Source organism: Perognathus longimembris, chromosome 1, assembly GCF_023159225.1.
Source record: "Perognathus longimembris pacificus isolate PPM17 chromosome 1, ASM2315922v1, whole genome shotgun sequence".
In the NCBI taxonomy this organism is placed as follows: Eukaryota; Metazoa; Chordata; class Mammalia; order Rodentia; family Heteromyidae; genus Perognathus; species Perognathus longimembris.
The window spans coordinates 132,292,122-132,316,251 of record NC_063161.1 but is presented as its reverse complement, the minus strand read 5'-3'; the positions used below and the strand labels follow the sequence as shown (position 1 = coordinate 132,316,251).

Sequence of the window (24,130 nt, the reverse complement as noted above, 5' to 3'; positions counted from 1 at the left end):
GAAATTTATAATTGGCTTGCCAAATATCACATTTAGACAACTTAGCTGAAATATCTCAGTGTTGTGTTTAATATTTAAGCTGTTTCTTGTTTTTTTTTTTAAACAATGAGACAAAGCAGGCAAGAATTAAGCAGCTAGGTATAAACTGGGCTTATCATAATCTTTATAGAGTTTTTATCAGCTTACATGCAGGAGAGAAAGAAAACTTTCTAAGGTATAAAGATAATGTAAAGCAAACAGAGAACAGAAATGGGAAAAGTTGAGAAGCAGGGTCTCTGAGAGTATGCCCCTGAGGGGAGCCACTGTGCTAGGCAATCAGCCTAAGGACATAGGACATGGCAATCTGTCCAATGAGCTTTGTTGAAAGTGGAATGCTGCCAGGTACCAATGGCTCATGCCTGTAATCCTAGCTGCTCAGGAGGCTGAGATCTAAGGATCATGGTTCAAAGCCAGCTGGGCAGAAAAGTCTATGACACTCTTATTTCCAATTAATCACATAAAAAGCCAGAAGTGGCACTATGGCTCAAATGGTAGAGTGCCAGCCTTGAGCAAAAGGGACAGCACTCAGGCCCAGAGTTCAAGCTCTAGAACCAGCAAAAAAAAAAAAAACAGAATGCAGCTGCCTGTACCTCCTGATCATCAGTGTTGCTTGAGCATCGAAGAAGAGTGGCCCAGCCTTTGGGGTGCAGCTGTAAGGATGTGATGCAGTTTCCATGGTCCCTTTCACCAGGAACTTCAGGGGTTAAGACTTCAAGACTATTTCGTGGTGAAACTCCTGAGATATAAGAAAATGACAATTTGGGATGTATCTTATCCAAATCCAAGGACTAAGACATTTCATCAAAGCTGTGATTTCTGGCAGCTCCTTCTCATGCCTTCATCCCTTAGTCTGTCAACATATGGCTTTTAGGTTTGGGGGAAAGGGAATGGGGAAAGAGGATGAGTGCAAAGAATCCAAATTCGTACAATGAATCCCAGTGATCTACTGGAGTCCTTGGGATTTAAATCTAAATCTTAAAAGTTCATTAAGAGGGGCTGGGAATATGGCCTAGTGGCAAGAGTGCTTGTCTCCTACACATGAGGCTCTCAGTTCGATTCCCCAGCACCACATACATGGAAAACGGCCAGAAGGGGCGCTGTGGCTCAGGTGGCAGAGTGCTAGCCTTGAGCGGGAAGAAGCCAGGGATGGTGCTCAGGCCCTGAGTCCAAGGCCCAGGACTGGCAAAAAAAAAAAAAAAAAAAAAAAATTTCATTAAGAACTACAGTAGTCTGACATAACAGTTCAGATGCTACTCTATTTACAATGGGGTTAATAAATTCACTTTAGGTTGAAAATATTAGAAGTTGAAAATACACTCAAATATACCTAACCTAAAATGCATTTAAATATACCTGAACAGCACAGGTCAGCAATATAATATACTGGACAGAATTAGTTATTTATTCTCATAACTGTATTGCTTCCCAGTATCATGACAGAGTATCATATTCCACACTGCTAGTCTGGGAAAAGATCAAAATTCATATTTGACGTATAATTTCTCCTAAACACATATAATTTTTAGGCCACTGTAAAGCTGAATAGTCATTAAGTTGAACCATTGTTAAACTGGAAACTGTCTATACTACAAACAGGAAATTAGCTACACTTATGGAGATGAGAGGACACTTTACATGGAGGCATGTTAAAACGAGAGATGGAAGACGTTACCAATCATACATCTTCCTGGTGACTCTACCACGTTGTCTCCCTCTACTTAGCCCCCAAAGAAAATGACTACAGTATTAAGACATAATTACTAACAGGAAGGTCATATTCCTTTGGTATGTGAAGAACTGCTTTAACTGACACTGTAAGAAAGCAGCTTAGAAATTTCCTATCAAGAAATTTATTTGATGGAATTTGTTGTTGGTAAGATTACAAAATCCAACTTTCAACCTACCTTCTCTTTGAGAGGCTCGTGACATGTGTTTCTCAGAAGATGAATTAGAGTCATTGTGGTGACAAGGTGAACCAAATACTCTAGGACTAGATGAACTTGACAAAGTGGTCAAATCTTGAAAAGAAATAAAGTGTGACAATAAACTTGTAGCATTACCTGTAGTATCTCTTAACTATTTTTTATTGTTATTGTTGTTTTTGCTAGTACCAGAGTTTTAACCCAGGGTCTCGAGACTGTTAAGCTTGCTTGCCCCTCTGCTGGAATTCTGCCACTTAAGTTACACCAACAGCTCAGCTTTTTCTTGGCTAGAGATGGAGTTGTATGGATTTTTTGTCTGGATTAACTTTGAACCTTGATCCTTCAGGTCCAATCTCATGAGAAGCTAGGAATATAGGCATGAGCCACCACCACCCACACCAGCTCTCCAACTTTTTTTTTGGTCGGTCCTGGGGCTTGAACTCAGGCCTGGGCACTGCCCCTGAGCTTCTTTTACTCAAGGCTAGCACTCTACCACTTGCGCCACAGTACCACGCCTGACTTTTCCTGTTTATGTGGTACTGAGGAATTGAACCCAGGCCTTCATGAACGCTAGACAAGCACTCTGCCACTGAGCCACATTCCTAGCCCTCTGCAACTTTTTAATTATTTAATTGATCTCTTTTTTTTTTTTCTAGTGCCGGTCCTGGGGCTTGAACTCAGGGCCTGGGTACTGTTTCTTGAGCATTTTTGTTCAAGAGTAGCACTGTACCACAGCTCCACTTCTGACTTTTTGGTGGTTAACTAGAGATAAGAGTCTCACAGACTTTCCTGCATCTACTGGCTTTGAACTGCAATTCTCTCAGATCTCAGATTCCTGAGTAGCTAGGATTAAGGTGTGAGCCACTGTTATTCATCATTAACTAATCCATACTTTTTCTTTTCTTTTTTCCTTTTTGTTTTTTGTTTTAGGTCTGAGACCTGAACTTGAACTCTGTACCTGCTGCTTGTGCTCACTGGCTATCAATGGAGCCATGCCTCCAACCCTGACCTATACTTTTTATTAAAATCCATCTGAAATATGGCCAAGAGAAGCTCACATAAAACTAGGCTATAACTAAGAAGGAAGAGGGTAAGATCGCTCTTTATTCTGTTTATGTCCTAGAATCTTTATACCAAAGACTTGCTTACATAAAATAAAATGAAAGGGCTGAGAATATGGCTTAGTGGTAGAGTGCTTGCCTTGCACTCTACATGAAGCCATGGGTTCAATTCCTCAGCACCACATAAACAGAAAAAGCCGGAAGTGGTGTTGTGGCTCAGGTGGTAGAGCTCTAGCCTTGAGGAAAAAGAAGCCAGGGACAGTACTCAGGTCCTGAGTCCAAGCCCCAGGACTGCCAAAAAAAAAAAAGGAAAACCAAATAAATAAATAAATAAACATCTTTGTTCCTTTCATCTTTGTACTAAAATGAAACAAGAAAATTCAATAAAACTGAGCCCTTTAAGACTATTTAATGTTAGAACCAGTTGTAAATAACAGGCCCATTACTGGGATCATGTACAAATCTTCATTGAAGCATGTGGCAAACTTCTATTATCATTCTTTTTCTTTCTTGCCAGTCTTGGGGCTTGAACTCAGGGCCTGGGCACTGTTCCTGAGTTTCTTTTGCTCAAGGCTAGCACTCTACCACTTGAGTCACACAGCACCACTTCTGGCTTTTTCTGTTTATTTGGTGCTGAGGAATAGAACCCGGGGCTTCATGCATGCTAGGCAAGCACTCTACCGCTAAGCCACATTCCCAGCCCCCTCTATAACCATTCTTGAAATAACATAAGTACTACCTTTGCAACAAAATATAAAGCTTTATGTTAAAATATATTACAAAAAATAAAATGAATACTGGATATATGCATCTGATATATTCAAACAGCAACTTCAGTTTCATCATTCATTTCCAGGCTAGTCTTACACCTTTGCTTGAAATTATTATGAATCGATTTTCCTGTGATATTCCTTAGTATTTTAGAGGACTGAGACTGCTTGGATTTTAAGTAATAAAAAAAAAAAAGTCAACTACATGTTCTAGATCACTATTTCATACTAAGCTAAAGTTGGTTGTTAATGTCCCTATCCCTAATTTTTTTAAGGGCAATCCTTTTATTTTGCTTTTGTCTTTTTTCTTTTTTTGGGACAGGGGATCAAACTCAGGACATTGCACTTGCTCGACAAGTGTTCTATTATTGAGCTATATCCCAGCCATACTTTTTCTTTTATACAGAACAGAGATTTCCTCCTTATAGTCGGGAGGCTGGGAAGTCCAAAGTTGAGGGTCTCACATCTGGGGAACATCTTCTGTGTCATCCTGTTACAGAATGTGTAACGGCAAGAAGGTGAATACCTAAACACATTCATGAGAGAAAAGAAGGGAAGGAGGGAGGGAGAGAGGGAAGAAATAATGTGTTCTCACCCTCATCCACAGACTACACATTCTGACCTCCGAACTGCTTTCTTAGCAGCCCTCTGTCAGCTGTCACTATCAGCAATTTCTGCTTTCACTGAAGAAGGGTCTGTGGCTAGTAATGTTTAGGGACACAAAGGACTTGCCTGGATGAAGGTTAGTTCTCCTGCTTTCCCAAAGTCAGGCCCCTTTCTACCTTCAAGGCCACACTGCATCAGAACCTCAGGGTAAGTAAAAGGAATATAGATGACCCAGATGCACATCTGAGGTTTAGTGTCTGTACTTGGACAATCCTCCAACTTAGCTTCTTCATGGTCATTTTGGAGTTGGGTTGGCTTCAAACTTCTTCTTCAGATCTCAGCCTACTGAGTAGCTAGGATTACATGCATGAGCCACTGACACAATTTTTGAGAAGCTTAACTTCACACGCATGATCCATTTGTTTGCAAGTTAGTTGATGAAACTTAAATTTCAACTTTTTAACAGTTAAAATTGAGCAACTATAATCTAAATATGCTTATATTTTCCCAAAGAAGTCTTCAGGAGTGGCTCTAAGCACACAGGAGGAAGAGTTCAAACATTTCAAGTTTTCTTTATGAACAGTCTGTGTTCCAAGTAAGTTTTTCCCCTGAAATTTTGTTAATAAATACCAAGTATTTATGATAAATATGCTCCCACACCAGTCCTCTCATTTTGAGAGGTGAAAGATAATTTCTTTATTATATAATGTTGACAAAATATAGTACTTAAGTTTTTCTGAACCCCAATTTGACTTAAGTCTAGTGGAATCAGCTTTGGGATAAGGGACAGGGATCTAACAAGAGCACGTTAGACATCTGGGAGTCTATGATACAACACATACTTAAAGCTAACACAATGACCATAACTTCAAAGGTCTGCTAGGTTACAGAAGGATCTTAGATTAATACTGGCTTGAGCCGTCACTAATTTTTCAGATACCTATGATTCCAAGGTGCTGATTAAAGATTCTCTAGCTAGCAGGACTCAAAAGAAATTAGCAGTTATTCTTCCTAGGTTGGATGTAATACAAAGGCACAAATTAATACTATGTTGGAAATGTATACAAAACATTTAGATGTCTTTCCATCTTCCCCTTTTCACGTTATTATTCTCAGAAGAGGTACATAGCTATCATAATCTCCAACTACCCTTATGTCTCAGATATTATTTTTTTCCCCTCTGCTGATACTAGGGCTTGACTTTAAGACTTTGCACTTCTACTTGGCTTTTTTCTTTTCTTTCTTTTTTTTTTTTTTGGCCAGTCCTGGGGCTTGGAACTCAGGGCCCGAGCACTGTCCCTGGCTTCTTCTTGCTCAAGGCTAGCACTATGCCACTTGAGCCACAGCGCCACTTCTGGCCATTTTCTGTATATGTGGTGCTGGGGAATCGAACCCAGGGCCTCATGTATACGAGGCAAGCACTCTTGCCACTAGGCCATATCCCCAGCCCGGCTTTTTCTTATAGCTGGTGCTCTACTAGCACTTGAAACACAACTCCACTCTGCCTTTTTGCCAGTTACTAGAGATAAAAGTCAGATTTGTCTACTTAAGGTGGCTGAATCAAAATCTCAGATTTCAGCTTTCTGAGAATTATAGGCATGTGCCACCACTATCACCAGCTTTGTCTCAGATTCTTGTTTTGTTTTGTTTCAGGCTAGTCCTGAGGGTTTGGAACTCAGGGCTTGAGCAATGTCCCTGGCTTCTCTTTTTGTTCAAGGCTAGCACTCCACCTCTTGAGCCACAGCACCACTTCTGGCTTTTTCTGTTTATGTGGTGCTGAGGAATCGAACCCAGGCCTCCATGCATACTACGCAAGCACTCTACCACTAAGCCACACTCTCAGCCCTTGTCTCAGATTCTTTACAAAATTTATTAATCAGAAAATCTTACCTGAACTTGATGTAGTTCTTCTGGCTCTCAAAATGGGATAGCTACCTACTTCCAAAGACTTGGTTAAGTCAAGATCATGCAGAATCAAGAGATATCCAGAGGACGTTGAGATCAACATTTTGGAACAATCTGGTGTTAATCTCATTCGCATGAGAAAACGTGTATGAAAGAATTTCTTATGCGGACACCCATCTTCTGTACACCTACAGAAAAATTCAAACCAATAAAACTAGTTGTTAAAAATATAATGGCCAGTAGTACTAACTAGACACTATATTGAAAATAAACTATACAGCTGTGTGCCAGTAGATCACTTCTGTAATCCTAGCTACTCAGGAGGCTGAGATCTGAGGATCATGGTTCAAAGCCAGCCGGAGCGGAAAAGTTCAACTCTGATCTCTAATCAACCACCAGAAAACTAGAAGTGGGTGCTGTGGCTCAAGTGGTACAGCACTAGCCTTAAGCTGAAGAACTCACCGACAGAGCCCAGGCCGAGTTCAAGCCCCACAACCGACAAAAAATAAGTAAATAAGTAAAATAAACTATACAACTATGTGTGGGGAAGGGAGGGAAAAACTGGGAGAGGGCAAGAGAAGCGGTGACTTTGTCCAAAAAGAAATGTACCCACTACCTGACTTAAGAAACTGTAACTCCTCTGTACATCACCTTGATAATAATTTTTAAATACATTAAAAAACATAATAGCTCAGTGCTAGTCAAATTATTTTGCTTTTCAAGGCAAAACTTACAGGTAATTCAATGTATATTTAGATTTATACATATACTTTACAACTTTTTGTGGGAAGAGGTGATACTGGGATTTGAACTCAGGCTTGAAGCTTGCCAGGCAGATACTCTACCATGTGTATTATGTCCCCTGCCCCTTCAAATTTTTTTTTTTTTTTTTTTTTTTTGGCCAGTCCTGGGCCTTGGACTCAGGGCCTGAGCACTGTCCCTGGCTTCTTCCCGCTCAAGGCTAGCACTCTGCCACTTGAGCCACAGCGCCGCTTCTGGCCGTTTTCTGTATATGTGGTGCTGGGGAATCGAACCTAGGGCCTCGTGTATCCGAGGCAGGCACTCTTGCCACTAGGCTATATCCCCAGCCCGCCCTTCAATTGTTTTGCTGACTATTCCTTCTTTTCTCTCTGACCTTTTCAGATCATCCTCTTTCTTTCAGAAATATATCCCGCAGAATTTTTAAAATAAAATGTTGTAATAAAGGTTTTATTGCTTTGAAATCTATACATCGTTCTCTTTTGGTGCTATATTTGGCAGTACAGGTATTTGAACTTAGAGCTTTATGCTTCTAGGCAAGTGTTCTACCACTTGAGTCTGCCCCAGCCCAATTATTTCATTCTTTTTGAACCAAAGATTAGCTGAGCACATAAAGTTCAGAGTTAGTTCTCTTTCAATATTGAGAATAAAATTTCACAGAATTATGGTTTTCACTGCTAATACTTATAAATCTGCCATCAGTCTATATGTTACTTTAGGTAGCTTACTATTTGTAACCTTCTGGTTCATCTTCTGTCTTTAGAATTTTGCAGTTTAACTTTGATATGTGTGAATTTGGATTTTTTTTTTATCTTATTAGGATTCATTTTACTTTCTAAATCTTTTTTTTTTTTTTTTTTTTTTGGCCAGTCTTGGGGCTTGGACTCAGGGCCTGAGCACTGTCCCTGGCTTCTTTTTGCTCAAGGCTAACACTCGACCACTTGAGCCACAGCGCCACTTCTGGCCATTTTCTATATATGTGGTACTGAGGAATCGAACCTAGGGCTTCATGTATAAGAGGCAAGCACTCTTGCCACTAGGCCATATTCCCAGCCCCTGACTTTCTAAATCTTAAGATCCATATTATTCATATATTCTGAAAAATGTTTAAACATTATTCTAATATTGCCTCTCCCCCATTTTCTCTATTCTTTTGGAACTTCAAATAGATGTCTTACCTGCTATTTGACCAGTCCTGTTAAGTTTCCAGTTGTCTTTTTTAAAATCACAGAACCTCAAGCATGTTAGGCCAGCACAACTAAGCCATAATCCCAGTCCTTTATTTCAAGTTGTATTTGGCTTTAAAACAAAACAAAAAACCTGCCTGTCCAGTATTTGTGGTAAGATTTTTATTTCTTGCTTTATTGCTTATTTTCTTTTTAAAATTTTATTAAGTAGTTGTACAAAGGTTACAATTCCTTAAGCCAGGTTATGAGTACAATGAGCGTTGATTAATGTCACTGCTTCTATTGTTCTCTCCCATTATTCCTACTCCCATCTCTACCATTAAGTTATTACTTTTCTTGATTTTTTTAAAACCATAAACCATATCATATCTACAAAGTACATAAATAAAAACATACTAGTAGTATTATTTTAAAAGCTCGTTCTCTCCTCTATTGTATCCTGTTCTTTGCTTTAAGTATTATAATTTCTTATCCCTCAATAGTTTAAAAAAATTTTTTTAACGTTTTCTTGTGGTGCTGGAGATTAAATCCAGGGCCTTGTGTACGCCAGGCAAATACTCTACCACTAAACTTTATTTCTAGACCACGGATGGTTAATTTCTTAAAAAAAAATTTTTTTTTTGTCAGTTGTAGGGTTTGAACTCAGGGCCTCGGCACTGTTCTGAGCCTCTTTGTGCTCAAGGCTAGCACTCTACCACTTGAGCCACAACACCACTTCTGGCTTTTGAGTGGTTAATTGGAGATCACAAGGACATTTTTGGCTTCTAACCACAATCCTCAGATCTCAGCCTCCTGAGTAGTTTTGTTTTTTGCTGGTCCTGGGGTTGAACAAAGGGCCTGGGCTCTGTCTCTTAGCCTCTCTGAGCTCAAGGCTAGTGCTCTTATCATTTGAGCTACAATGCCACTTCTGGCTTTTTTTGAGTAGTTTATTGGGAATAAGAGTTTCTGGGACTGTGCTGCCCAGGCTGGCTTTGAACCATGATCCTCAGAGCTCAGCCTCCTCACTAGGATTACAGGCGTGAGCCTCCTGCACCAGCATGTTAATTGTTTTCAATTTTTTTTTCTTTTTTTCCTCCCCATGTTGCCTCTGTTTATTCAAAGAACTCTTTTATCATTTGTGTCTCCATACTGGGAGATTTTTTTTTTTTTTTTATGTCTGATGACCACTGGTTGTTCATGGATAAGAGGTATTAAAGCTGACTAGAAATTCTGAGTAAAATATAGGGTTAACTAAATAAATAGGTTAAGGCCCTGTTCTTTTGTGCCAGCACACTGGGGATTAGCCTCCTGGCATCATCATCTCACAGCTTTTCTCACTTGCAAATGGTATTCTACCACTTGAGCCATTCTTCCACTTGCACCCTTTTGCTGGTTAACTGGAGACAGAGTCTCTCAGATTTGTCTTCCTGGCCTGGCTCTGAACCATGTTCCTCAGATTTCAGCCTTCCAAGAAGCTAGAATTATTAAGTGTGAAACATGGTGCCTGGTTAAAGCCTTTTGTTAAAAAAAATATTTTTTTTCTGCTGGTACCAGGGTTTGAACTCAAGGCCCTGAGCTTGGCTCAGATGGTACTCTACCATGTAAACCTTACCACTAGCCTGACTTGGCTGGAGATAGAATCTCAAATTTTGTTGCCTGACTGAATTTGAATTGTGGTCCTCCAGATCTCAGCCTCCCAAGTAGCTATGATAGGCATGAGCCACCAGTGCTCAGAGGAAGTCATTTTTGAAGGGCTCCAAGTCTTATCTTTGGTCCATCAACTGAAAGAGGTAAAAAATCTCTTAATTCATTATTCAGTGTGCTTATTATAAAAAGAATGTATTTTTTTTAAAAAAAAGTAGTTGTGCATGCCTGTAATCCCAGTTGAGAAAGGAGGATAGTGAATTTGAGGCCAGCCCAGCTACAAAGTTGAGAACTGTCTCAAAACTAAAAAACAAAAAATTCAGACATAACCAAAATAATCAATAGGAAAAGAGTTGAGTTTTGTATTATCTTATACTTGATAATTTTTTTTTTTTAATCCTGGGGCTTGAACTCAGGGCCTGAGCACTGTCCCTGGCTTCTTTTTATTCAAGGCTAGCACTAATACATTCTAATTTTTTGTGCTCTAGGTCTGCTTCAGAGGTTTGTTGAGAACATAATTTTATTTAATATATCAAGCTTATCAATAATAAATTTTCTGTAGCATTACTCATTTTTTACTGATCTATTAGCAAACAGAATGGTGTTGGCACTTTCCACTAGAAGAGGATTTCTTGTGATTGTTTCCAGTTTTATATTTTATGGTTTTAGACTTTGTTTCTAGGTATATACAAAGAAAATTCATTTACTTTCTAGTGGAATGAATCTTTATAATGCCTTTTATCAATAATGCTTTTTGCGGGGCTGGGGATATAGCCTAGTGGCAAGAGTGCCTGCCTCGGATACACGAGGCCCTAGGTTCGATTCCCCAGCACCACATATACAGAAAACGGCCAGAAGCGGCGCTGTGGCTCAAGTGGCGGAGTGCTAGCCTTGAGCGGGAAGAAGCCAGGGACAGTGCTCAGGCCCTGAGTCCAAGCCCCAGGACTGGCCAAAAAAAAAAAAATAATAATGCTTTTTGCTTTAAACTTTTATTTTGTCTGCAATCAACTATGGCTATATCTTTTTATCTGTGTGTATCTGAGGTATTTTTTTTCCTAATTTATTTTCAACTTTTCTGGTTTTGTATGTTTTAGGTGTCCCTTGCAAGAAACATAGTTTAATTTTACATTGTAATCCAATCTGGCATTATATATCTTTTAACTGGCCAGGTTAGTTCATATGCGTTTTTTGTTGTTGTTGGTTTTTTTTTTTTTTTGCCAATCCTGAGGACTTAACTCAGGGCCTGAGCACTGTCCTTGGTTTCTTTTTGCTCAAGGCTGGCACTCTGCCACTGGAGCCACAGCGCCACTTCTGGTTTTTTTTCCATATATGTGAGGAACCCAGGGCTTCATGTATAGGAGGCAAGCTCTCTCCCACTAGGCCATATTCCCAGCCCCATATGCGGTTTTAATGATTACACTGTTGTTTAGGTTATGTGCCTATCCTATTTTTGTGCTTATGTATTTACTCTGGGTGGTATTTTTACCCCCTGGAGGTAACGAACTCAGGGCTTTGCATCCGCTAGGCAAGTACTCTAACACTAAGCCTTATCTTCAGCTCTTTTTTGTACTGCTTATTTTTGAGAGTCTTGCTTCCTGCCAGCTATGTACCTGTACTGTGTGATCTTTGTATTTTTTGATTCCCACCACAACTGGGATGAGTGAACATGCCACCATACTCAACTTCCATTGAGATAAGAGTCTCTCAGACTTTACTGCTTGGGCTGGCCTAAAACTGAGATCATGGGGCTGGGGATATGGCCTAGTGGCAAGAGCGCTTGCCTCGTATACATGAGGCCCTGGGTTCAATTCCCCAGCACCACATATATAGAAAACAGCCAGAGATGGCGCTGTGGCTCAAGTGGCAGAGTGCTAGCCTTGAGCAAAAAGAAGCCAGGGACAGTGCTCAGGCCCTGAGTCCAAGCCCCAGGACTGGCCAAAAAAAAAAAACAAAAAAAAACTGAGATCATCCCAATTTCAGCCTCCCATGTAGCTAGGATGATAGCAGCTATTGATTGAGAAGGGGTTTCTTGGAACTTTTTGTGAATTCAAACTCCCTAGTAATGTGGACTTCAGGAATGAGCCACAGGTGCCCATTCCTGTTTGCCTTTTTTTTTTTTGGGGGGGGGGAGGTTGAGGGGAGGCATGTTGGACCAGAACTCCAATTCCATACCTGATGCTTTTGCCCATTAGCTAGCACTCTCCCAACTGAGCCATGCCTCCAACTCCTCCCTGTTTACTTTTTAATTTTATTTTTATTTTTGCCAGTCTTGGGGCACTGTCCCACCACTTGAGCCACAGCGCCACTTCTGGCCTTTTCTATATATGTGGTGCTGAGGAATTAAACCCAGGGCTTCATGTATACAAGGCAAGCACTCTTACCAGTAGGCCATATTCCAAGCCCATTACTTTTTTAATAGGTATGTCTGCCTAAATAAAATCTATCCTTTATTCTTCACTCAATTATGTGTAGCTACAAATCTTTAACAAGACCATTCCCTTTTTAATATGATCTCTGAACAGAATTTCAGAAATAGTCCTGATGTTAATATATTGAGATTTGACCATACAACAAGTATATTTTCCTTTTTTCTCAAATTTCAACACTTTAAGTAACGTATTTCTCTTTGAGGAATCATTTTACTGACACATGAGGAAATATTTTATGCAACTGAGGCATAACTGGTATTTTAAGTGAGAAAACTGGTTCACTGTGTAGACCTGCCCAGAGTAATACAGAACGTTTAGAAATTATGGTCCTTGCCAAATAATGTCAACAGGTATCCACCCTTTTCAGTGACAGCCAAAACTGTACCGCATTTCATTGTCCAATATTCCCTTTGGGATCAGAAGAACTCCAAATGAGATTGTTTCTCTTAATGCATTAAGTGCAAAACTTACAAAATAAATATATTTAGAACTGAAGGCAAAGAACGAGAAACAATTTTGTTCCACAAAGGATATAACAGAAATATTTTTCATTTAACTAAAAACTCATTTTATAAATCAATTTTTAAATTCATCCTTCCTCTTCCCCCACCCCCACCCCTTCTATCCCCTCCCTCCCTTCATCCCTTTACACATCTGCAGTGCTGGGGATGAAACTCAGGTCACACACGCTAGGCAAGTAGACTAGCACTACACTCAAGTCCGAAATCTTAAGCTGCAATATATATACAGGAATAAGTAATTAAAGATGGAATATTTTTTTCCTTAAGCCAGGTTTTCTTCTCAAGGTTTGCACAGCACATAGTATTTGTTCATATTGTAAAAAGTTTCAACTTATCATATTGATTATAATCCTAAGTATTTTATTCACAAACCTGTTAGTGTCCCAAATAATGACATTTCCATCAAATCCTGATGTTACTAAGAGTCTTGTATTAGTATCATATTCGATGTTCTTCACCCAACTAGTGTGGCCATGTAAAGTGCATACTTTGTTGTTCAATTTTCTCAGATCCCATAGTGCTATTGTAGTGTCATCAGAACAGGTTGCAAACAGCCGGTTATCAAGAAATCTACAAAAGCAGAAAAGAAACACTGGTTCACTTAATCTCTTTTCAAAGAAAATGTGACTTGAGAAACAATCTCTATATTATCAAGAAAGAAGAAAATAAAGGACAAGTTCCCTGTAATAAGCCCAGTGATTCTGATACACAATAAAAAGTATAATTCACATAGGCTATGATTTAGTAAGCTCCATGTTATAATCTAGTCCATTTCCTTTAAATTATTGATTCTTGTTTGAAACTGGAAATAAGAGTATATGTTTGGATTGTATGTTTCTACAGTGGTAGGAGGAAAAGAACTGTCTAGCTTATGATTAGTGTTGCAGTACTCAACATATACAGTGCTATGAACATAAGCATTCAACAAATATTTATTAAATGAGTGAATGAGAGGAGTTCACTACCTAGTGGAAAAACCTAAATACATATTTACATAAAATAATTGTGTAGAATGATCAAAGAAATGAGAGTAGTTAGGAAAGATTACATAGTGTTATTTTAATTAACTGTAAAAGACTTGCAGGAACTCCCTAAGTGGCTAAGAGATGGGCAAAGGAATAGAGAGGTATAAAAGTACATTGTGTGAAAGTGAACGTAAGCGGGAAACATCAGACCACTCACTTACTTGAGCCCAGTAACTACGTTTAATTATAAAATACATCTCCACTGAATTTATTTATTTACCTAGTGCCAGTTGTATGGCTTAAACTCAGGGCCTGGATGTTGTCCCTGAGATTTTTTTGCTCAAGGCTAGTACTTACCACTTGAGCCACAATTCCACTTCTGGTTTTTCTAGTGCTTAACTGAAGCTAAGTAAGTCTCACTGACTTTACTGCCTAGGCTGGCTCTGAACTGTGATTCTCAGATCTCAGCCTCCTGAACAACTACAGTTTGAGCCTCCAGTGCTCAGCTATTGAATATTTTTTAAAACTGTAAGAACAATCCAGGGGCTGGGGATATGGCCTAGTGGCAAGAGAGCTTGCCTCATATACATGAGGCCCTGGGTTCGATTCCCCAGCACCACATATACAGAAAACGGCCAGAAGTGGCGCTGTGGCTCAAGTGGCAGAGTGCTAGCCTTGAGCAAAAGGAAGCCAGGGACAGTGCTCAGGCCCTGAGTCCAAGGCCCAGGACTGGCCAAAAAAAAAAAAAAAAGAACAATCCATTACCAAGAATAACTACTGTGACTGATTACACTGCTAGTTCTGCCTTGCTTGAATATTCTGCCATGCCAATGGAAATTTTTTTCATTTATTTTCTTTTTTAGTTCTGATAGACATCACTGTTTTGATTTGTTTTTTCTTTCAATACTGGTGATTTTATTCAGGGTCCCAAGTGACTTTTTGTTCCAGTGTTAGAAATTAAATATATTAATGACAATCTTTTTCTTTCTTTTTGAAACTGCAAGCCCAATGTTGGTGGCTCGTGCTTATAACCCTAGTTATGCAAAAAGCTGAGGACTGCAGTTTGAAGCCAGCCAGGGCAGAAAAGTCCAGGAGACTATTATCTCCAATTAACTAGCAAAAAGCCAAAAATGGAGGTGTGGTTGAGCTCAAAGTGGTATACCAGCCTTAAGTAAAAAAGCTAAGGCACAGTATGTGGGCCTTGAGTTCAAGTCCTAGCACCAGTACAAGCGTGCGTGCACACGTGCACACACATACACATGCACACACACAATATACAACTGTTGGATGTCTGAGTTTCTTACAATATTTTACTATTAAAAAAAATTCAAAGCCAGGTGTTGGTGGTCACACCTGTAATCAATCCTAGCTACTCAGAAGTTGAGATCTGAGGATTGCAATTCAAAGCCAACCCAGGCAAGGAAGTCTATGAGACTCTTATCTCCAATTAACCACCAGAAAACTGGAAGTGGCCCAGTGGCTCAAAGTTGTAGAGCACTAGCCTTGGACTGAAGAGCTCAGGGACAGTGCCCAGGCCCAGAGTTCAAGACCTACGACCCACCACCCTCCTCAAAAAAAATCACTAGGTGGTCATCGGAGGACCTACTTCTACTTTTGATCTCTTGGAAGTTGAGGCAGAAGGATGAAAAGTTCCAGGCCAGCCTAAGCTGAGACTCTGTCTCAAAATGCAAAACAATAAACATCCTTTCCACCAAATAATGGTCTTATCTCTATTTCTCTAAATTCATTCCTTCCAGAGTAATATAGAAGCAAGTTTGTAAACATATGATACATTTCTGATACATTTAAACCAAATTGTCCTTCAAAACAGAATACTAATATGTTGTTCCATTTTCACAAATTTTAGCCCCAGTTCTGGGGTCCCTGAGCTTCTTCTGCTCAAGGCTAACACTCATCACTTGAACCATAGCTGGACTTTGGCTCTTTTGCTGGTTTACTGTAGATAAGATTCTCATCGGCAAAAATTCCTGCCCAGGCTAGCTTGGAACTGCCTTATTTCAGCCTCCTGAGTAGCTAGAATTACAAGTGTGAGCCACCAACATCCAGTCAAAGTTAATAATTTTGAAATAAGGTTACCTTAAGGAAAAATTCAATTCTTCTTAAAGTTGGCACATTTGTGTCCCAAAATATTGCCTGTTAAAATGTTTTGGACTGGAGAATCATTGCTAAAGAGAATAATCCTAGAATGTTAACAGTACAGATGAGGAACTCAGCTAAACCACTTAGGATAATTTTTATTCCAAAATAAGCAGATATAGAGCATGGGAAATGTTGGAAAAATCCTCAGAGATGCAGCCCAGTCCTCTCCAATCAAAACCTGGTATGATCTACTGAGTTAAAAATTGCATTTATAATTCCACATTCTGTGATAAATAAAGGGACTGCAACATTCTGTGACAATCCTTCACATATGCTGAAATTCAAGTGTCTTGAAGTCACAAAGTCAAGTGTTGCCACAAAACTTCAACATATGACTAATACAGATTTGGATAAACTAAATTCATTATCAAAGAGCAAGTGATAGAGGAAAAAGAAACTGAAGATGAATTCTCTTATAACAGATGCACAAATTTTATTCAAGTGAAATAACTTGAATATTTTTAGTTAGCTACATATAAATTCTTAGCACAGAAATGAATTAAGTGTTGGGTTTTAAAAATAATCTTCAAAGCTATTATAGAACATAACATCTTTATTCCATATTTGGGTTTTGTACTATGTTGTCATTTTTGTATAAACATTTAAGAGTTTTATCAATTTTCCCAAAAGCTTTCCCTTAGTATTGTGAGACATTCACAAGTTTTCAGTATTTATTGTGTAGAATTCTAGATCCTTTGCAATCTATACCTGTCCGTCCGTCCATCCATCCGTCCATCCATCCATCCATCTATATTGGTATTAGTACTCATGAGTTAGAGCTTTTTTTGCTGGTTAACTGGAGATATAGGTCTCTTGGATTTGTCTGCCCAGATTTGTTCCAAACCAAGATCTTCAGATCTCAGCCTCCTGAGTAGCTAGGATTATAAGCTTAAGTCACTAATGCCTGGTTCCAATATAAATGTCATGCTTACATTGCTAAATATTGTATTTATATTATATTGTTGGAAAATAAACAATCATTCACAGACTAACAGACAGTGAGAGTGATATAAACTGTGAGTTATGGGCTGGGAATATGGCCTAGTGGTAAAGTGCTCGCCTCACATACATGAAGCCCTGGGTTGGATTCCTCAGCACCACATATATAGAAAAAGTCGGAAGTGGCGCTGTGGCTCAAGTGGTAGAGTGCTAGCCTTGAGCGGGAAGAATCCAGGGACAGAGCTCAGGCCCTGAGTTCAAGGCCCAGGACTGGCAAAAAAAAAATCAATTTTCACATCAGTAAGTAAATATTCTTATGGTGACCTTGGGGCTTCTGTCTGCAGCCTTATAATTGCAGGTGACCTTTAAATCCAAATATAAAAGTTCTCATGAATGAAAAGTGAGCCTGTATAATAAATAGGTGTTTATGCTTAAATTATACCTTTTTTCCTTTTCCCAAACATGAGGTAATAAAAATATTCTCCACTAGCAATGTTTTTATTTTACAAGATAAGCAAGTCATAAAACTAAGAAATAAACCAGAAGACATTACCAAGCATGTACAGAATGACTACCCAGAACTAAACTAGAAAATATATGCCCACATCTCTGAACAGAAAGATGAAATAGTCTAATAAAATTAATCTAACTATGAATTCTAATTCATACTCTGAGTATACTTCTACCATTTAATATATAAGACCTTGTGCAAGTCTCTTTATCTGAGTTGTAGTTTATCCCTTAGAACAAGTACATTAACTGTCACACATAACTAAACTATAAAGATGGGACAAAGTGAGACAGGAAGATCACAAGTTCAAAGTCAATCTGTGCTATATATTGATAATTATTTTTATTCAAAAAGAGTAAAGAAGTGATTCAACAATATATGAAAAGTGCTTCAAAGAAAATTTGGTGCATGTTGTATTTAAAAAGTGCAAGTTAGTATTATTAAGAAATTCACATTTAAATTCATGCACCAGAGGACCCTTCAAATCCCTACTCTAAATTCATGTTATTAAGTTATATGTACTTTTAAATAAGATTTAAAATCCATTTTTCTAATCATAGATCAGAAGAAGATTCAAATTTATAGGTCAGAGGTACTGGGGCAGGCACACTGACAGCAGCAAATGAAAGCTGACATTAATAAAGAACAAACACTAATAGCAGATTAGTCAGCATGTTTTGAGTAGGGCAAACAACCTGATATAAGCCTATTTTTGAGATAAGAAAAATTTTAATTGTAAAATATTAGAAACAAAAAAAACTGCAAAGAATATAACAAACACCTGTGATACCCACCACCCAGCTTTATCAAATTGTAACATTTTGTTATCTTTCAGATATTTAAACCTTACAAACACAGTTGAAATAATTGCCTATCCCTCCCCAATCCCATTCCCCTCCCCTTGCCCTCTCCAGAGGAAACCACTATCCAAAACTTACTGTCAATCCCTAGGCAAGCTTTGAACATCATGAATTGACATGTATATATCCAGCAATAACATATTGTTTTGTCTTTATTTTCTAAATATTTAATGAGCACTCACTGTGCAAAAGGCACAGTTCTAGGTATCTTCATCAAGCTGATGGTTGTAAAGTTTTCAAATTTTATATAAATGGTATCACAATGTATAGCTCATTCTACAATTAGGTTTTCTCAACCTTGTTTCTGAGACGCTGATGACTTTAGGTCATTTAACACGTGTATAGTATTCCATTTGAGAGTCTACCAACCTCTTTACCTATTTCCTTTTCATGGACATTCAACTCATTCCAAACCCCTCTCTAGGACTAATAATGCTATAATGAACCTTCCCTTTTAAGACACCTCTTGGTTAATTATCATTGACACTAATTTCTCAGAAAGTAGCATAATTTTAAATTTTGTCATATTTTGCTAAATTGCTTTTCAAAATAATTTTAACCAATGACTTAATACCCCTCGATAATATTTAAGGGTTCAGATTTCTCAACATCTTTGCAAATATTTGGTACTTTTATTTTCATTGCCATAACTAAGCTTGAAAATATTTCTATATTTATTATTCACTGTGGTTTTTCTCATGTAATTCTCTGCATATTTTGTTATCGGCCTTATATAGTCTGAATACTAATTTTTTGGTTATGATATTGGAAAATAAATACCTTTTCCTATAAACCTATATATCTACTTAAACTATTATGATTCCTCCTTTTCCTCTTCCTTCTTTCTTCTCCCTTCTCCTCTCTCCTCTTTTCTTCTTTTCTTCCTTCCTCCTCCTCCTTTTTCCTTTTTGGTGCCAGAACTAGAGTGTGGACTCTGGGTCTTATAATCTTACTCTGCTTTTTTGCTCATGGCTAGTGCCCTATCAAATACACTCTATATTTTCTTCTAAAGCTGTGGGTGTAGGAAACCTTTTTTTTTTTTTGTCAAGGGCCATTTGGATATCTATAACATCGTTCATGGGCCATACAAAATTATCAATACAGAATATGGGCCACGCAGCTGATAAGAAGCATTACATGTCTGTCTTGTCATGTACAAAATGACATTTATACCCTGCTTAGTTTTGCTGACTGTGGGGCTTGAACACAGGGCCTGGACACTGTCCCTCAGCTTTTCTGCTCAAGGCTACTGCTTTATCACTTGAACCACAGCTCCACTTCTGGTTTATTTGCTGGTTAATTGGATATAAAAGTCTCAAGAAGGGGCTGGGGAATATGGCCTAGTGGCAAGAGTGCTTGCCTTGTATACATGAGGCCCTGGGTTCGATTCCCCAGCACCACATATACAGAAAACGGCCAGAAGTGGTGCTGTGGCTCAAGTGGCAGAGTGCTAGCCTTGAGCAAAAAGAAGCCAGGGACAGTGCTCAGGCCCTGAGTTCAAGGCCCAGGACTGGCAAAAAAAAAAAAAAAAGTCTCAAGAAGTTTCCTGCCCAGGCTGGCTTTGAATCATGATCCTCAGATCTCAGCCTTCTGAGTAACTAGGATGTGCTACTGGTGCCCAGCCTGTTTGTTGTTTCATATATATAAAACCAACTTCCAACTCCCTTCTTTCTATTTTTCCACCAACGATTTATAATACCTCTGCTGTTGAATTAATAAGAGTAATGTGGGAAGAATTCACTTTTTTATTATCTTTTATTCTCCAGAGACAATTTGCTTTAAAAAAAAAAAAAGTACCTGATAGCCTTCCAACCTGGATCCAATTTAAAATCCTGGCTGGAGGTTTTGGGCCACATGGTAGTGTAAATTTGGACATCCTGTCCCCCAACACATGCATGAACATTACCTTGTGGTTATATAATTGCAGAGATTTTTAGACACCCCTCCACCAATGCTAATCTAGACCAAGACAGGTTTCATTGTCTTTATGTTCAAGTTAGCTCTTTGAGGTCCCAGCTTTATGCAGTCTTTAACTACCCTAGAATTAACGCCCCCATCCCCTATTCCTCTTATCTGTCAAAACAGAAGTTCGGGGTCACCAACAATTGGCAGATGCTTCTAGGGTAAAAGCTAGGGGAGCATCTGTTCACTTCTTTGCATTCCTCCTTCCATTTCACTTTTGGCATAAGGATCCCTTTATCAATCACTCCACTAAATATTAAAATATACACATTTGTTTACATATCTATATATATTTTACCCAAGACATGTTGCTAGTATAATTTAGAATATTAAAATTTTCTACAAGGTAACTTTTAAATAGATATGATTTCATATTCAGAATCATAATTGTTTTCATTTTGTATATCTCAAGGTTTTTATTGTTACTGTTGACATTAAGAATTTGTCAGGGGGGCTGGGAATGTGGCTTAGCGGTAGAGCTCTTGCCTAGCATGCATGAAGCCCTAGGTTCGATTCCTCAGCACCACATAAACAGAAAAGGCCAGAAGTGGCGCTGTGGCTCAAGTGGTAGAGTGCTAGCCTTGAGCAAAAAAGAAGCCAGGGACAGTGCTCAGGCCCTGAGTCCAAGTCCAAGCCCCAGGACTGGCAAAAAAAAAAAAAAAAAAAAGAATTTGTCAGGGCCTTGTGCCTGCTAGGCAGGTACTCCTCCGCTTGAACTATGTCTGCAACTCTGTTTTTTGCAATTTTTTTCCTTTTCCTGGTCATCATGGAGCTTGAACTTGGGGCCTAAGACACTGTCCCTGAGCTTTTTTGCTCAAGGCTAGCACTTGACCACTTTGAGCCACAGCGCCACTTCTGGTTTTCTGGTGGTTAATTGGAGATAAGAGTCTCCCAAGCACAAACTGCTTTGAACAATGATCGTCAGATCTCAGCTTCCTGGGTAGCGAGGATTACAGGCATTAAACACTGGCGCCAAGCTCGTAAGTTATTTTTTGAATAGAGTCTAGCTTCTTTCCTGGGCCCGTCTGAACCTCCATCCTTCTGTTTATGCATTCCTCACAGCTGGAATGCCAACGTGCCCAGCTTCTTATTGGCTAGGATAAATTCTCACTAACTTTCTGTCCAGGGTGACCTGGATATATTTTTTATTAAAAGGACCAGGGAGAGCTGAGGTTGTAGTTCAAGTGGTAAGGCATTTGTCTAATAAGCAGAAGGCCCTGGTTTAATCCCTAAAATCTACCTTATCTCAGCCTCCCAGTAAACAGGATCTACAGGCATAAACCACGGCACTTGGTTCAAGGTAATGTTTAAAGTGCATGGAAGTTTATGATTATGGGCTGGTCTAGTAGCTCAAGTGGTAAAGTGCCTCCCTAGCAAGCACAAGGCCCTGAATTAAAAACCCCAGTACCATCAGAGGGGAAAAAAATATCTTGATTATTATATGTTTTAAGTAGATTCTTCTTTTTATTAATATGTCCTGTTGCATTTTATTTTTATTAAGGCATCTGATCTTTTATTTGTCTGGTGTTGATAATCTCCAACAGGGTTCTTTTCTCATTTCTGAGAGCATATGTGAGAGGGAGGTTATAATATCTGTTGCATCCATACATCTGAAAAATGTACATAGATCAATAAGTTTCTGTTTTTCTCTTTTTACTTTTTGTTGTTGTTGGTACTGAGGCTTGAACTCAGGGCTTGGACACTATCCCTGAGCTTTTCTGCTCATAGCTAGCACTCTACCACTTGAGCCACAGCTCCACTTCTGGCTTTTTTTTTTTGTAATTTATTGGCAGTAAGAATCTCATGACTTTTCTGCTTCAAACCATAATCCTCAGATCTCTGAACAGTTCGGATTACAGGTGTGAGCCACCAGCACCCAGCTCATTTGTTTCTTTTTTTGCAGTACTTGGGTTTGGACTCTGCCTCCTGCTTGCCACGCAGGTGCTCTACCACATAAACCACATTCCAACCCTGACGATTCAGCTTATTTTTCAAATTATAAATTGCGGAATCTGTGCCTTTTTCTTTCTTCTTTCTTTTGTAGTACAGGGATTAAACCCAGGGCCTCTCCTTGTGCTTTTTAAAAATTGAGGAAGTGGGATGTCTCATGCCTATAATCCTAACTACTCAGGAGGCTGAGATCTGAGGATTGTGGTTCAAAGCCAGTCCAGACATGAAAGCCTGTCACTCTTATCTTACTACCAAGAGAAAAAAAAAAACAAAACCTAGAACTTAAGGCATGGCTCAAGTGGTAGACTGCTAGCCATCAGTATAAAAGCCAAGAGCATGAGGCCCTGAGTTCAAGCCCCAGTATTGGGACAATACTGTGACCCACTCATATTTAGAACTCTTCCTTGTTTTCTATTTATCATCTCTTTGTTTTAAAATACTTAAACTTTTTTAAGCTTTTCTATTTTCTACTGACCTGATATAGCTTGCTCCTGCTTCTGAGTTACAAATAATCTATACTTATTTTAGGTATACTTAGTTCTTTCATTGTATACATTTAATTATGTACTGATCTAAAAGTGTCTGAAGAGCTTGGTGCTGGTTGCTCACACCTGTAATCCTAGCTATTCAGGAGGCTGAGATCTGAGGATCACAGTTCAAAGCCAGCCTGAGCAGGAAAGTACATGAGACTCTTACCTCCAATTAAGCACCAAAAAAGTTGGACATGGGGCTGGGGATATAGCCTAGTGGCAAGAGTGCCTGCCTCGGATACACGAGGCCCTAGGTTCGATTCCCCAGCACCACATATACAGAAAACGGCCAGAAGCGGCGCTGTGGCTCAAGTGGCGGAGTGCTAGCCTTGAGCGGGAAGAAGCCAGGGACAGTGCTCAGGCCCTGAGTCCAAGGCCCAGGACTGGCCCAAAAAAAAAAAAAAAAAAGTTGGACATGGAGCTATGGCCCAAGTGGTACAGTGCTAAGCTTTGAGCACAAATGCTCAGGGAACAGCATCCAGGCTCTGAGTTCAAAGCCCAGGGCCAGCACAATAAATAAATAAATAAATGTATCTAAACATGATATGGGCTTTACATATAATAGCCTCACTGAACAAATTCCCTCACACATTCAACCTATTTGTTGTCACTGTCTAGAACTAGGCTACACTGTCCAAAATGGCAGCCATTAGTCATATGTGACTTTTGAGTATTTGATATATGGACTAGATCAAGATGCACTCTAAAATAAAAAAAATACACACAGGATTTTAAAGATGTTTCTTGAAAAAATGAAAGTAAAATATCTCAACAGGTTTTATATTGACTACAGATTAAGATATTTAAATGTTTTAATATTAAAAATTTAAATATTAAAATATTTTTGACATAGTATATTAAAATATTTTTTTCATTTTGAGATAGGATATCAATATGTAGCCCAGGCTGCCCTTCCACTCAGATCCTCCTGCTTCAACCTCTCTAGTGCTAGGTAATACTGTTTTCCAATTTACCAGTTCATTCATCTATGGTAAAAAAGTAGAGCTTATCTCAATTGAGGTTTTTAATTTTTTTTTTTTTTTGCCAGTCCTGGGGCTTGGACTCAGGGCCTGAGCACTGTCCCTGGCTTCTTTTTGCTCAAGGCTAGCACTCTGCCACTTGAGCCACAGTGCCACTTCTGGCCGTTTTCTATATATGTGGTGCTGAGGAATCAAACCCAGGGTTTCATGTATGTGAGGCAAGCACTCTTGCCACTAGGCCATATTCCCAGCCCTGAGGTTTTTACTTTGTTTCTTACTTTGGTGCTGGGGTTGAACCCACATCAACACACAAGTTAAGTACTTGTTCTACCTCTGAATTATACTCTCAGGCCTAAAATCAAGACATGCCTCTTTCAGCACACTTCCTATTTTGTTACCCTCTAGTAATGCTAGAGATCAAACTTAGGGCCTTGCACATGCTAGGCAAGTG

At 39.0% G+C, this 24,130-nt stretch overlaps 1 protein-coding gene and 1 long non-coding RNA gene across 2 annotated transcripts in view; both read right to left on the bottom strand.

The window, feature by feature from the left end:
* The window catches only part of Dcaf10 (DDB1 and CUL4 associated factor 10), a 44,004-nt gene that overhangs the window by 5,663 nt on the left and 14,211 nt on the right, over positions 1–24,130 (bottom strand). The window contains exons 3-6 of the mRNA XM_048335580.1: positions 13,195–13,392; positions 6,289–6,491; positions 1,944–2,057; positions 630–775 (exon numbers count right to left, since the gene is read on the bottom strand). Of these exons, the coding sequence (XP_048191537.1) occupies positions 630–775; positions 1,944–2,057; positions 6,289–6,491; positions 13,195–13,392 (661 nt within the window). The remainder of the gene's footprint in view (positions 1–629; positions 776–1,943; positions 2,058–6,288; positions 6,492–13,194; positions 13,393–24,130) is intronic.
* LOC125345074 lies at positions 11,326–12,020 on the bottom strand. The gene is made up of 2 exons (XR_007209703.1): positions 11,833–12,020; positions 11,326–11,606 (listed from the first exon to the last, which is right to left on the bottom strand). It is a non-coding gene; the product is annotated as an uncharacterized LOC125345074 (long non-coding RNA).